At 36.4% G+C, this 16,151-nt stretch overlaps 1 protein-coding gene across 40 annotated transcripts in view; it reads right to left on the bottom strand.

The window, feature by feature from the left end:
• The window catches only part of IQCB1 (IQ motif containing B1), a 45,182-nt gene that overhangs the window by 16,063 nt on the left and 12,968 nt on the right, over nucleotides 1–16,151 (bottom strand). For 17 of the 40 annotated variants that reach the window (XR_015164814.1, XR_015164812.1, XR_015164816.1 and 14 more), the window contains 4 exons: nucleotides 12,499–12,598; nucleotides 6,215–6,393; nucleotides 3,388–3,497; nucleotides 2,681–2,790 (listed from right to left, as the gene is read on the bottom strand). Coding sequence is in view for 36 of the 40 variants with exons in the window: in XM_086403619.1 (XP_086259745.1) it covers nucleotides 2,681–2,790; nucleotides 3,388–3,497; nucleotides 6,215–6,393; nucleotides 12,499–12,598 (499 nt within the window). In the remaining 4 variants the exon portion in view is untranslated. The remainder of the gene's footprint in view (nucleotides 1–2,680; nucleotides 2,791–3,387; nucleotides 3,498–6,214; nucleotides 6,394–12,498; nucleotides 12,599–16,151) is intronic. The other 23 variants (XM_086403758.1, XM_086403784.1, XM_086403694.1 and 20 more) reach the window with 2 other exon arrangements.

The following is a 16,151-nucleotide window of genomic DNA, read 5'->3' as shown; positions in this document are numbered from 1 at the left end:
AAAACAAATAAGATAACTTAAATACCAGCACCATGTTAGAGGTAGGCAAATTGTGAGCTTTCCTGAGAGTAACTGAGACGGCTGTTAGCTGCTTCAGAAAACCTTGCTGAGGAAAAGGGCAGAAAATGAAATTTTAACAGAAAATGAAGTTTCTGACCATGAAAAATGATAAAATAAAAAAGAAAGCCCCAAGAAAGTGCTTTAAAAAGAGTGTGACTATACCAGAATATCTCTTGTTTAATCCAAAGCTCTGATGAATCTAGGTCCATGATAATGAGTGGTGGGCAGTCCCTCCCCCAAAAAAACATGGGGGAGGGAAATTACTCTGAGATAATGACCTGACCACAAAGAGACAGAAATAACCTTTGCAGAAAGCCCAGCTACAAAGGAAGCAAAAGAAATTTGCATAAACTGTTGCAACTAATAGAAGAGGAAAGGTGCTCAAGCCTGGAGCAAACTGGAGTTTAAAAAATTAAAAACATTATAATGTGAGATTTAAGCAATTTTGGCCTCATGGAAAATGCCTTTTAAGAGATATATTTATAACCACTCTGGTCTTGCTACATAAAGAAATGGAATTTCTATTTTAAACAGTGGACTATTAATTAGATTCCATAGATACATTTCTAAGTGGACAAAATCTGTAATTCTAGGATACTTTTAAATAGATTTTTTAATATTGCAAAGGAAAATAGACTGGCAAATTTGGCAACTACTAAACATTAAAGGTCTGAATCCATGGCACAGGGGCACCTTTAACTGTTTAAGAGGATGTACAGCGGAAAATGATAGTAGGTAGAATTCACGAGTGGTAACTATTCTACCTGAGTTCACTACAAAGGTAAAGCTATACCAAGAACATCTCAGATTCTTGTAAACAATATATTGTGACTCTCAAAATATCCATCATTTCCCAAATTTATTTCACCAAAGAAATAATTAATACTTTTAAAGAAACAGCAGGTAAGATATACAATAAACCTTGAGCAATGCCTGAATGGATTATACTTGCCTCTCATGTGTACTATTTATTTAATAGATCTGTCTGCCTAATTAGATATGTAAATCTTCAAGGGCAAAAAATGTGCATTTTCCTCCCTACCACATTCTCAGTGCCCAGTAACATGCTAAAAAAATTTTCTATTATTTTAATCTTGTGAGTTACACAATTATCCCACCTTATAGATGGGAAATGTGAGGCTAAGGGAGGTAGGGAAACTTGTCCAAGATCATTCAGCCCATAAGTTGCTGAGGAGGGATACAAACTCAAGTCTGTTTAATTCTCCCAATACCTAGGATAGGCTCTGGAATATATTAGGCACTTGAAACATGTTTAAAAAATTACATGTTTAAAAATTCCATTGGTAGCTTTTTTGCTACCAATGAAATTCATGCCCAATGATATCAGTTAACTTTTTAAGTCTTCTCTGAAGGAACTTTTACCAATGAAAAGAATGTCCATTAGGGGACACAGCCAGAGTGGCTTCAATACCTACCACTAATCCACACAGGTTCTTAGAGGCAACTGAAAGAAAACACAGATACAAACAACTTAGCTCCTAACGTCATTAATGATAAAGCAGGGCCATCTCACAGGTGTTTCTTCATGCAGCCTATTTTAGTTCACTATTTTAAAACATGTTTGTAACTGAGAAACACAGCTGCAGTTATTAAAATAGTTTCAGTTTTCTTAAAAAAAAAAAAACACTGACTTCTGGAATATGCAAGTGACACTTCAGTGAACCAAATTTAGCTTTAAGTTAGGTTACATGAAAACATCTCTGAGATGGCTCCAATTTATCAACAATGACCTAGGAGCTAACTCATATGTGTGTGGCATGTGTGTATGTTCTTTTTATTGCCTCTAAGAATCTAGATGTAGTCATGTAAAAACTGGGCCATGACTTCATTATTTCATTTTTAGTCTACTTGAAATAGAGATAAATGTCAAACTATGTCATACGTCAATGGCCAAATCTATCCATGACATATTTACTGAGCAAAATCAGGTTAATATACTTAAGCTTTTTAATATTCATACACATTTTTACCATAATTACATTTGAACAATTATGGCAACTTTTGGTTTTAAGGGTTTAATGAGATATTGACCATTATTGGCTCCCTCTGTAGACCTGGCTCACAAAAGTCTTAAGTGAATAGGATTAGGTATTTGTTACATTAGATTCCTGTTTTATGTTATGTCCTCTGTTTTTGAAAGTATAATAAGGTTAATGAAGTGCTGGCACTCAGAAATGTATGAAGCAAGAATGAAAGAAATACACTAGAATATTGAAAAAGAAAAAAAAAAAAACTCTAAGTTTTCACTCAGCTATACTCTAATAAGATATATCTAGCCCTTTCAGGGAGAAGGCAACAGCACCCCACTCCAGTACTCTTGCTTGGAAAATCCCATGGACGGAGGAGCCTGGTGGGCTGCAGTCCATGGGGTCGCTAAAGAGTCAGACATGACTGAGCAACTTCACTTTCACTTTTCACTTTCATGCACCGGAGAAAGAAATAGCAACCCACTCCAGTGTTCTTGCCTGGAGAATTCCAGGGACGGGGGAGCCTGGTGGGCTGCCGTCTATGGGGTCACACAGAGTCGGACACGACGGAAGCGACTTAGCAGCAGCAGCAGCCCTCTCAGATCATCAATCCTCTCACCCAAATTTTTTACCTGAAACTCCTCTGCAAAGTAATCACAGCAGATGGAAGCTTCTTCAATCTCTTTCTAGTCTGGAAACCCTTCCAATAAGCTTGAATCAAGCAAGCTGCTTTATGTTGTTTCTGAAATTAAAGGCCAGAATTAATTTAAAGATATCCCTAGGCAAGTTGTTTTTAGAAGTTTACTTCTTAAAATATCAGCCTGGGCAAGTATTAATCTCCATCTTTAATAAGTTGAGCAGAAGGCAACATTTGTATAAACCCAGGACAGGAACAGCCTAAGAATATTAAACCTCATCTCCCAAAGGAGGCTCAGTTAGGCAATATCTAAAAGGTATTCAAGATGCAGTCTGGTCAGCTTCAAATTCTCCCTAATTAATATCACTTCCATTCTCATTACAGGGATTTCACAATTTTGCTTATTTAATGCTTTAACATCTTTGCTTCCATTCTGATGCTTAGCTTCACTTATTCAAAGATACAAGGGTATGAAGGACTCTGTATAGATTAAAAAAAAAGGCTCTAGGGTTAAAAATTTAGAACATAAAACAACTTCTCTCATCAAACAATAGCTGCTCTGGATTTTAGAGGAGAATAAGTAAAGGAAGGGGAAGAGAAAGCAAATAAAAGATTCAGGAGACTACTACTAGCCAGTATTTTCAAACTAAATTGTTTACTGAAATTTTAGTAAATATGCAAATTATTTTTATAATTCAATACCTGGTCTTTTACTTCCTGACAGGCCTTAGGGCTTAAAAGACCAATGAGCTGTCCAAGTTCTTGACTAAACTCTGTCCCAGGTTCTTGTTTATTTAGTAGACTTCTAAGTCCTGAAATGGAATAACAAAGGCATAGCTATTAATAATAAAATATGATTTTGTTATCTAATCAGAATTTGAGGTTAAAATGTATAGTTTAGAAACAAATGAAAATAACAAGATTAATCACATGATTTTTCTTTTTCTTTTTCTCAAAAACTTCTAGATAGAGGTCTTTAAGATATTCTACTGTCCTAACAGTTCTGAGGTATTTACTTGTGAGATCTGATGCAAAATCTGCTTAGTCAATCTCTTTAATTAGAAAAAACAGGGAGGAGAGTGGAATCATTATGCTAAGTCAAAGGGTAAAGTTATATATATATTTTTTCCTGTTCCAACATAAATACCTTACACGAGAACATTTTTAAAAGATATTGAATATATACTGAGTAAATGCCTATCCTGTGGAAGTACTGAAGCTGGCTATTAGTTACTATTAATTAAAGGAAGTTATTATTAAATAAAAATATCAACAATGTATGTGATATGGGGTTAATTAATAGGCTCCTGAGCATTTATTATAGAAGTGTTATAACATTAAAATACTGCACTTCCATCCCAAATTAAAACTGAGTAGTAATGTAAGTTACAAAATAAGTACTATTTCTAAGGCATGGAGGAATGATTATTATAATGCATGTGTGCAATATACATAAGCAAGAGAATGGGCTTGGAGTGTACAACTGGGCTTCCCCTTGGGGGCTCAGATGCTGAAGAATCCTCCTGCAATGCAGGAGACCTGGGATCCCTAGATTGGGAAGATCCCCTGGAGGAGGAAATGGCAACTTACTCCAGTATTCTTGCCTGGAGAATACCCATGGACAGAGGAGCCTGGAGGGCTCAGTCCAGGGAGTTGCAAAGAGTTGGACACGACTGAGTATCTAAGCACACCATAGCAATATATGGGTCTTTCCATGTCTTCTACTTTAAGACTCAAGTTCTCAACAGTATTAATAACTGTAAAATATCTTGAGGAAACTGAATAAGTTCTACTGTTGAGAAAGAAAGGGAGACAGATTAAGATAGAATTCCTTTATAATGAACTCTGTTGGGCATTCACATTTCTATAGAAGAAATAAAATTACAGAAAGAATATGTATCTAGCATAGTACCTGGAGAAGGCAATGGCAACCCACTCCAGTACTCTTGCCTGGAAAATCCCATGGATGGAGGAGGCTGGTAGGCTGCAGTCCATGAGGTCGCTAAGAGTAGGACACGACTGAGCGACTTCACTTTCACTTTTCACTTTCATGCATTGCAAAAGGAAATGGCAACCCACTCCAGTGTTCTTGCCTGGAGAATCCCAGGGATGGGGGAGCCTGGTGGGCTGCCATCTATGGGGTTGCACAGAGTCGGACACGACTGAAGCGACTTAGCAGCAGCAGCAGCATAGTATCATCTAGAGTTTTATTACTGGGACTTCTCTCTCACAAAGTTCACAGTAATGACTCAAGTAAGGTATGTCACTCACATCTGTGTGTATTAAGTCCCTTCAGTCATGTCCGACAGACTCTTTGAAACCCTATGACTGTAGCCTGCTAGACTCCTCTGTCCATAGCATTTTCCAGGGAACAATACTTGAGTGGATTGCCATGCCCTCCTCCAGGGGATGTTCCCAACCAAGGACTGAACTTGCATCTCTTGTGTCTCCTGCATTGGCAGGTGGATTCTTTACCACCACTACCTAGGAAGTCCATTAAATATATCACATTGTATTCTAATTCTTGAAATTTTATATACAATATAGTTAGTTGCTCAGTCTTGTCCGACTCTTTGCGACCCCATGGGCTACAGCCTGGCTAGGCTCCTCTGTGCAAGGGATTCTCCAGGCAAGAATACTGGAGTAGGTTGTCATTTCCTTCTCCAATATATAATATAAATTATTATTATTAATATATAACTCTATATTAATAAGATACTTAATGAACTAGAAACCTATTTCTTGACCATACTGAATAAGAAAATATATTGTAATAAATTCATGACTCTGCCTAACAAAGAAATAAAAGCTCACATTAAACTTTGCTTAGCAGTTGGAAAAAAAAAACAACTGAGTGATTTTGGATAAATTACCTACATGTTCCACACTTTTGTTTCCACTGCTATATAATGAGGATAGCAAACATCTCACAGGGTTGTTATGAATATTAAATATTCTAATACACATAAGGTATGCAGAATAGTATCTGACTTATAGTAAATGCTCAATTAAAGAAAAGCTATCATAAGGTAACGGTAATACACTGAACCCTTTCCTTCTCAAGTTTCTGAATTTTTATTCACATGATTTTGGGGGTGATGGGGATTTTTTTTGTCTTTGAGGAAAGGCAGTATAGGAGGTAAAGAGTAATTAATAAATGATGTAAAGATTAAAAGGCTGTCAAGCTCTCAAGCAAAGCTCTATTTTCTCAATAAAGTTAGGAAAGATCACTGATCTTTTCGGTCATTATGTTACTACACTACATGGCATATTTAACACACAATCTTTTGTGAGGAAGGGAGCAAATTATTCACTGTAACCTCATCGATAAAGTATCATATGCCATCTGTTGAGATATGAAGATGGCTGGATTATATAGTTTTTCCCCTGAATTGTTACCTGTTGTGACAGAGTTTTTATCTGTATGCTTTAATGACTTTTTCACAACACAGGTATTTTGTTTTCCATATACCATCAATAAAAATGTTCTTTTTAAAAATCTCAAGAAAAGAAAGAATATATGTATTACCTTTGTAGCAGGCACTTAGTCTCAGTAAAATCAAAATTTCCTGATGGGATTCAGCCATCAACAGTAGTAGCTTTGTAGCAGTACCTCTTATGACTGGACTAGGAGTTGATAAAAGTTTGAAAACAACTTCATCTAAAATTGAATGCAGGATTTTCCCTTCTATTCTGAGTAAATCACCACTAATAGAATAAAAGAATAAAAAATGTACCATTACTAAATGATGGATCAGTATCACAACAAATTAAACAAAAAAGGTGCAGCAACTTAATATCTATGGACTGATCCAGGAAATTAACCAATATTTTAAGTGGCTAGCTTAGTTTCAAGAATATATCACATTATATCAACTAATTGAATTCTTATTGTATGTAAGGCACCATGCCAAGTAAAACAGTGAATACAAAGTAGTCAAAGAAACCTGCAATCAATTATTGGAGAAAGATTAATGTGCAAAATAGTAAACAGATGGTTCAAAAGTTTCAAGCAATAATAAAAGGAAAATCACAGGACAGTAAGTACATGGTTCATTGCTTAATGATGGATGAAGACAAACATGTTATAGAAAATCAATTATCATATACTCAGGAGGAAATTTTTCTTTTAGTATTCCGTCATTACACAACAACTTCATGTTGCATTACTGATGTCATGAAAAATTATCTGAAACTCATAAACAGTCAAAAGGAATTACTAGGCGTCCTTTTACTCACCCCACCAAGCAGTATATGATTTTCTAGGGGTATGTTCCTTTGATTATCCATTTACTACTGATTAGGATATTTTACAATTCTGTAAAAGTAGCTATTGCATAAAAAGATGCTCAACACTGCTGATTATTACAGAAATACAAATCAAAACTACAATGAGGTATCACCGCACACCAGTCAGAATGGCTATCACCAAAAAATCTACAAAACAATAATGCTGGAGAGGATGTGGAGAAAAGGGAACCCTCCTGCACTGTTGGTGGGAATGTAAACTGACACAACCATTATGGAAAACAGTATGGAGATTCCTTAAAAAACTAGGAATAAATCTACAGTATGACCTAGCAATCCCAGTCCTGGGCATAGTCCCCGAGAAAACTGCAATTCTAAAAGACACATGTATCCCAATGTTCACTGCAGCAGTATTTATAATAGCTAGGACATGGAAGCAGCCTAGGTGTCCACTGACAGATGAATGGGTAAGGAAGCTGTGGTAATATATATACAACGGAATATTACTCAGCCATAAAAAGGAACACACTTGAGTCAGTTCTAATGAGGTGGATGAACATACAGCATATTATACAAAGTGAACTAGGTCAGAAAGAGAAAAACAAATGTTGTATATCAACGCATATATATGGAATCTAGAAAGATGGTACGGTTGAACCTATTTGCAGGGTAGCAATGCAGACAGGACATAAGAGAACAGACTTATAGACATAGGGCAGTGGGGTAGGGAGGAAGGAGAGGATGGGATGTATGGAGAGAGTAACACAAAACATATATATATATTACCATATGTAAAACAGATAGCCAATGGGATTTGCTGTGTGACTCAGGGAACTCAAACTGGGGCTCTGTAACAACCTAGAGGGTGGGATAGGGACAGAGGCGGGAGGGAGGTTCAAGAGAGAGGACATAGGTATACCTATGGCTAATTCATGCTGATGTTTGGCAGAAACCAAAACAATATTGTAGAGCAATTATCCTTCAATTAAAATGAAATAAATTTAATTATTAAAAAAGATGTAATAAAAAAGAATATGTATAAACAATAGAATATTACTCAGCCATAAAAAGGAATGAATTTGAGTCAGTTGTAGTGAAGTGGATGAACCTAAAGCCTCTTATACACAGTGAAACAAGTCAGAAAGAGAAAAACAAGTATTATATATTAATGCATATATATGGAATCTAGAAAAATGGTACTGATGAACTTAGCAGTGAATGACTTGTGGACACAGTGGTGCAAGTTGAGGGTGGAACGAACTGAGAAAGTAGTATTGACATATTTACAACTATCATGTGTAAAACAGATAGTCACTGGGAATTTGCTATATAACAAAGGGACCCCAGCCTGGCACTCTGTGATGACCTAGAGAAGTGACCTGTGGGGACAGGAGGAAGGTTCAGGAGGGAGGGGATATATATAATTATGACTGATTCATGTTGTTATATGACAGAAACCAACACTGTACTGTAAAGCAATTTTCTACCAATTTAAAAAAGAAAAAAAAAAAACCAGATGTTGGCTTGTAGAAAGCAAATAATGGCAAGGATTCCTATCTGAGAGCAATGCAAACAGACTCTTACTCAAAAATATAAATAAACTTTTGTCCAGTTAGAAAAAATAACCATGAATGTTTATAACTGATATTTTCCACTATTCAGCTTTTGTGGAAAAAGGTTATTCTGGTCTTCTTCCATCCTCTGTTTACAGATTTTTGACCTTATTTTTTGTTGTTGTTTTCTTTGTAGGCTTTCCAGTACACCCCTAAAAGGTTACTCCCTAGAATTCCATTTTGGGCCAATTTCTTTTCTTACTCAATTCATATTTTTCACTGAGCTCTTCTCTCATGTTTTTAACTATACTTTTTAGCCTGATAATTCGTAAGTCCATAATTCTAGTCCAGATCTCTTCCACAAGTCCTATTCACTGTCAGTGGACATTTGAGTTGTCTTGTCTTTGACTATTACAGATAAAGCTGCTATAAACATTTGTGTGCACAAATCTTTGCAGGCACTCTTGTTTCTCTACCTGCTGAACATATCTGTCTATGTTGGACAAACCAATATTGAATCTGTTTTGGCTAAGAAGAGGTGGCAAGAATACACAGAAGAACTATATAAAAAAGATCTTCATGACCCAGATAATCATGATAGTGTGATCACCCACCTAGAGCCAGACATCCTGGAATGAGAAGTCAAGTGGGCCTTAGGAAGCATCACTACGAATGCTAGTGGAGGTGATGGAATTCCAGTTGAGCTATTTCAAATCCTAAAAGATGATTTTAGGATTTGATGTGATTTAGATGTGAAAGTGATGCACTCAATATGCCAGCAAATTTGGAAAACTCAGCAGTGGCCACAGCACTGGAAAAGGTCAGTTTTCATTCCAATCCAAAGAAAGGCAATGCCAAAGAATGCTCAAACTACTGCACAATTGCACTCATCTCACATGCTAGCAAAGTAATGGTTAAAATTCTCCAAGTCAGGCTTCAACAGTATGTGAAGAGGAACCAGAGATCAAATTGCCAACATCCATTGGATCATAGAAAAAGCAAGAGAGTTCCAGAAAAATATCTACTTCTGCTTTACTGACTATACCAAAGCCTTTGACTGTGTGGATCACAACAAACTGTGGAAAATTCTTCAAGAGATGGGAATACCAGACCATCTGACCTGCCTCCTGAGAAATCTGTATGCAGGTCAAGAAGCAAGTTAGAACTGGACATGGAACAACAGACTGGTTCCAAATAGGAAAAGGTGTACATCAAGGCTGTATATTGTCACCCTGCTTATTTAACGTCTATGCAGAGTACACCATGCAAAATGCCAGACTGGATGAAGCACAAGCTGAAATCAAGATTTCTGGGAGAAATATCAATAACCTCAGAAATTCAGATGACACCACCCTTATGGCAGAAAGCGAAGAGGAACTAAAGAGCCTCTTGAAGAAAGTCAAAGAGGAGAGTGAAAAAGTTGGCTTAAAACTCAACATTCAGAAAACTAAGATCATGGCACCTGGTCCCATCATTTCAGGGCAAATAGATGGGGAAATAATGGAAACAGTGACAGACTATTTTTTGGGGCTCCAGAATCACTGCAGATGACTGCAGCCATGAAATTAAAAGATGCTTGCTCCTTGGGAAAAAAAGCTGTGACAAACGTAGAAGGCATATTAAAAAGCAGAGACGTTACTTTGCCAACGAAGGTCTGCCAACTCAAAGCTATGGTTTTTCCAGTAGTCATGTATGGTTGTGAGAGTTGGACTATAAAAAACGCTGAGTGCCCAAGAATTGATGCTTTGGAACTGTGGTGTTGGAGAAGACTCTTCAGAGTCCTTTGGACTGCAAGGAGATCAAATCAGTCAATTGCAAAGGAAATCTGTCCTGAATATTCATTGGAAGGACTGATGCTGAAGCTGAAACTCCAGTACTTTGGCCACCTGATGAAAAGAACTGACTCAGAAAAGACCCTGATGCCGGGAAAGAACGGAGGCGGGAGGACAAAGGAAGAACAGAGGGTGAAATGGTTGGATGGCATCACTGACTTGATGGACATGAGTTTGAGTAAGTTCTGGGATCTGGTGATAGACTGGGAAGCCTGTGTGCTGCAGTCCATGGGGTCGCAGAGGGTCAGACACGACTGAGCAACTGAACTGATACCACTGTCTACTATTCAATACAGAAAACTTGGTATCATACCTGAATTCATCTTTTATTTCATTCCATATCAAAATGTTCATCAAGACATGATGATTTTTTTATTTTGACCAGCTTTATTAAAGTATAACTGATATACAGCAAACTGCACATATTTAAATGTATAATTTGGTAAGTTTTGACATTCCCCCATCGCAATAAAGATAATGAATATATCCATCACCCCTTAAAGTTTCCTTTTGTTTCACTGTACTCCTTCTCCACTTACCCTCCCTGGCACCTTATTTACACCTCTGTCACTATAAATTAGTTTACCTTTTCTAGAATTTTATACAGTTATGACTATAGATCCTATCTGAACATCATCAGTTTGCAGAAATGATTCCTGCAAGAAATGATTACTTTTTATTACTAAAGGAAGAGAGGGGGGGGAAAAGAAATCAAAACAGAGATTCTATGATGGCCCAAGTTTGATTTTCTCATCTTATTAATGCCAAATCAAAGTATGACCATTTCTGCTAAACTTCCTGCCTTTGTACACTATTTTAAGATGTAGGCAGTTTCAATAACCACATGAAGTGAAACTGACTGGGAATAATTTGATCCTTTCAGATCTTGCTTTTATTGTTTAGATGATCTACAGTAGTGCTCAGTCTAGTGCTATTATTCCCCACTACCAAGATGAAACTATCCTGAGTACTCTACCTAATGCTCCATTTTTCATGAAGTTTTCCAGTTGTGCAGCTGGATCAGGCAGCATTCTAGCTCTGTTTGAGTTTCTGGTACTGCTCCTTTTAATCCTTCTGGATTACTGTTTCCAAGACATCGAGCAGTTTCCTCAAATGCATGTGCTGATCAATACTCTACTGAAAACTTGAAGGGGATTCTGCAGATCTCTGGGGTTCTTTGTGCAGCTCTCTCTTCCATGATATCTTGTCTTATGAACTCTAGCCTACTTTTCACGTTCTGTATGTTGTTTCTTATTTCTGTGCATTTGCTTAGGTTGTTACCTCTGCCTAGAATATTGTTTTCTCTTCTCCTCACTGGTTAATTTCTCATCCTTCATCTCAGTATTACATTCTCCTCATCTATTTATCTCAGTTTCATCTCAGGTGTTACATTCTCCTGGAAGTATCCCCCACCTCAGTTTGGTTTAGGAGCGCCTCTTAATACTTAATTAACATTGTACCTTATTACCCTGTAATATAGTTGTATTTATGTATTAGTCTCTTCCACTATACTGTAAGCTATTTGAAGATAAGGTTCATATCTTAATCGATTTTATAAATCCAATGATAGACAATACTTGGCACATATACTAGATACTTAACAAATCCATATTGAGCTGAAAAAAATCAATGATTTCAACAGTGTTTACTCTGCCTTTCTATTTTAACCTGGGAAAATTTGTCTATAACTTCTTTTATACTCTAGAAGGGCATAGCACTTGGCAAATACTGAGCTTGCAGTCTGCTAAATAAGTACATGATTGTTCAGTCACTAAGTCGTGTCTGACTCTCTGTAACCCCATAAACTGCAGCATGCCAGGCTTCCCTGTCCTTCACTATCTCCTGAAGTTTGCTCAGATTCATGTCCATTGAGTCAGTGATGCTATTTGATTAGTTATTTATTATCGTGATCCCAATATTCTCCTTCAGATATCACAGTAATTTTTCTTCTCTAAGACTGAGATAGGGCTAAAATCTTAAGTTCTGAAATAAGATATAAATTCAGTAATAAACTTTCTTTTACAGTATTTTATATTTTTATATTCATTAAAAAAATATAATGGTAATAACAAAGCTTCTTAAATGTTATATACAAGTCATATACAACTGATTTTAGTAAAACTGGCAATGCTTCTCATCAAAAACAAAAAAATTCTATATATTTTATAAAGCCAAGTCACCTATTGATCTGCAGTATGTTCTGTAGCAGAGTCATGACCATAGATCCTATTTGAACATTATCAGTTTGCAGTAAGCGCAAGAAATGATCACTTTTCAGTACTAAAAAAAGAGAAAAAAAGAAAGATTACGATTCTATGATGATACAACTGGGATTTACTTGTCTTTTCAAAACCAGATCAAAGCATAATCATTTCTGCTAAACTTCCTGCCTTGATATACTTTGCAATAAAGTTATACTTGTTTTTTCCATAACCATAATAAGGCAGTTATTCCATTTTTATGGACAATTACAAATAAACAGTAAGCTAAGAATGTATCATTATCTTCCCTTAAATTAAAAATAAAATATAACATATCCTAAAACTGAGTCTCCTTTTCTAACAGTGATTTCATTGAAGACAATCACATTTTCTGTGAAAAAAAGAATATGAAGGAATAGCAATAGTTCAGATGATTATAATCAGCAGCTCATGTACTTAAAAATTTAATTGTTATATAATGTACCATATTTGCTAATACCTTGTCTTAAATAATAATAAAATCACTAACTACCCAGAGGAATATTTGGTTTGTAATTTTTAGGCTCTGAATAGCCAGTTATGAAGACCTGGCACTATATGCTTATGTAAGTCACTTAACCTCTCAGAAAATGTTCTTCCCCTGTAAAGTGAAAACTAACAATTCTCTCACAGACTACTGTAAAATGTCCTAGAACAGGGTTGTTGTTATGTTCAATTGCTAAGTCATGTCAGACTCCTTGTGATGCTATGGACTGAAGCACGCCAGGCTTCCCTGTCCTTCACTATCTCCTAGAGTTTGCTCAAACTTAAGTCCATTAACTTAGTGATGTATCCAGCGATCTTGTCCTCTGTCATCCCCTTCTCCTCCTGCCCTCAATCTTTCCCAGCATCAGGATCTTTTTCAATGAATTGGCTCTTCACATCAGGTAGCCGAAGTACTGGTGCTTCAGCTTCAGCATCAGTCCTTTCGGTGAATATTCAGGGTTGATTTCTTTCAGGACTGACTGGTTTGATCTTGCAGTCTAAGGGACTCCCAAGAGTCTTCTCCAACATCACAGTTTCAAAGCATCAATTCTTTGGCCCTCAGCCTTCTTTTATGGTTTAACTCTCACATCTGTACAGGACTACTGGAAAAACCATAGCTTTGCCTAAACGGACCTTTGTCGGCCAAGTGATGTCTCTGCTTTTTAATATGCTGTCTAGGTTTGTCACAGCCTTTCTTCCAAGGAGCAAGCGTCTTTTAATTTCATGGCTGCAGTCACCATCTGCAGTGATTTTGGAGCCCAAGAAAATAAAGTCTGTCACTGTTTCCATTATTTCCCCATCTATTTGCCATGAAATGATGGGACCAGGTGCCATGATCTTAGTTTTCTGAATGTTGAGTTTTAAGCCAGTTTTCCTCTTTCACCTTAATCCAGAGGTTCGTTAGTTCCTCTTCACTTTCTGTCGTAAGGGTGGTGTCATCTGCATATATGAGGTTATTGATATTTCTCCCAGCAGTCTTGATTTCTAGTTTGTGCTTCATCCAGCCCAGAATTTTACATGGTGTACTCTGCTTAGAAGTTAAATAAGCAGGATGAAAACACACTATCTAGGTTTGTCTAGAAATAGCGTAGGTTCCCATTAAATTTCAGTTAATAGTCCTTTGTTCATTAACTGACTAGAATTTTAATTAAAGTGAGATCAGCTATGCTGGCAAGGCAGCTCTGTGAACACTATCCTAGCTTCTACACATTTTTTCCTCTTTCAGTCTCCTGAGGGGACATATTTGATTTCTTTCACATACTTACTACTGTTCTTCATTTCTGTTTACATAATCCAATATTTCACTAGTTACCATTTTAAAAAATCTAACAACTTCAAAAAACTTCTGATATTATTAAGTATTTTTATGGTTTTTTATTTTCTATTTTTCAATAGCAGAAAAATTCTCTGTAGCTGGGATAAGTGTATATTTCTATTTTTGTCTACCTAATGATGTTTATCGGAGAAGGCAATGGCAACCCACTCCACTACTCTTGTCTGGAAAATCCCATGGACGGAGGAGCCTGGTGGGCTGCCGTCTATGGGGTCGCACAGAGTAGGACACGACTAAAGTGACTTAGCAGCAGCAAAGATGTTTATTAATAACTCTTTAATTCTGAATTCACTGAAATCATGTAGTATGCAATGTTTATATATCTTTTCTCTATTTTGGAAAAAATATGATAAAATAATTTGTTGAAGTTATTCTACTTTAATAACATTTATCTTATTTTATTATAAGATTTATTTTTGGAGAAGGCAATGGCAACCCACTCCAGTACTCTTGCCTGGAAAATCCCATGGACGGAGGAGCCTGGTAGGCTGCAGTCCTTGGGGTCCCGAAGAGTCGGACATGACTGAGCAACTTCACTTTCACTTTTCACTTTCATGCACTGGAGAAGGAAATGGCAACCCACTCCAGTGTTCTTGCCTGAAGAATCCCAGGGACGGCGGAGCCTGGTGGGCTGCCGTCTATGGGGTTGCACAGAATCGGACATGACTGAAGAGACTTAGCAGCAGCAGCAGTATATTGTTTTCAAGTATAGATAACTATTTGGTCTCCCAACAAAAACTGATATTTGCCAATTTTTTTAAATTAAAGTTTAGAACATGTGTAAGAGTAGTATATATGACCCTGCATTTATTAGTCACTCAACTTAAACAATGATCAACTCATGGCCAGTCTTGTTTCACCTACCCCATCTATTTCCTGCCTCCCATTTTATCTGAAAGCAAATCCAAGACATCAAATAATTTTACCCAGAAATATTTCTATACATATTCCCAAAATATTATGTATGAATTATTAAAAAATAAAATATAGCTATTATCTAACCTAAATAATTATGATTACCTGATTTTATCAAATATCCAGTCACTGCTCCCATTGCCATTTTTTTGGTGAATTTTCAGAAGTTTACTTTAACTGGGATCCAAACAGGAGCCATACAATGTAACTAGTTATCTTTCAAATTTCTTTTAACTTATGGGTTTCTACTCTACCCTTTTTCCCTTTGAAGTTCATTTGTTTACAAAATTATGTCAACTGTCCTTTGAGCTTCCCACAGTTTACTTTTGCTTACTGCATTCCTCTGGTATAATTTAATGTTTCTCTGACCTTCTACAAATTGGTAGTTGGAGCTCCAGGTTCAAAATGATTCATGTTTGAATTTTTGTTATATACATGTCATATGTGAGGTTATAATGAGACATTACAATGAGGCACTTCATATCTGATTGTCTCTCCTTTTGAGATGTTGACAGTGATGGATAATTAATTCACTAAAGGTTGTAAAACTAAAGGTTGTAAAACCAGACTTTGACTGGTTCCTTCCTATCTAGTATTCAAGATACCTCTGGCTTACCTTGCGTATTTTCTATCTCATACCTATATACAGTCAGCCATTTCTCCAAGGAAGTGGTTCTTTTGAGAGAAAAACTTACTGGACATCCTATTTAATACCTATTTTATTGGTGTTTTAAACTGACAGATTGACCTGAGAAATACTGTCACTTTTGTTATAGTTATTATTTTGAAAAGGAATATGGCATATTTAAAACTTTTTTCACATATTCTGTCTCCTGCTGTCTCTCTTTTAACTAGGTTT

The sequence above is a fragment of the Bos grunniens genome, chromosome 1 (assembly GCF_055505025.1).
Source record: "Bos grunniens cultivar Pamir isolate PY7600 chromosome 1, Bosgru_T2T1.0, whole genome shotgun sequence".
Lineage (NCBI taxonomy): Eukaryota > Metazoa > Chordata > Mammalia > Artiodactyla > Bovidae > Bos > Bos grunniens.
This window is presented reverse-complemented; position numbering and strand designations above follow the sequence as displayed.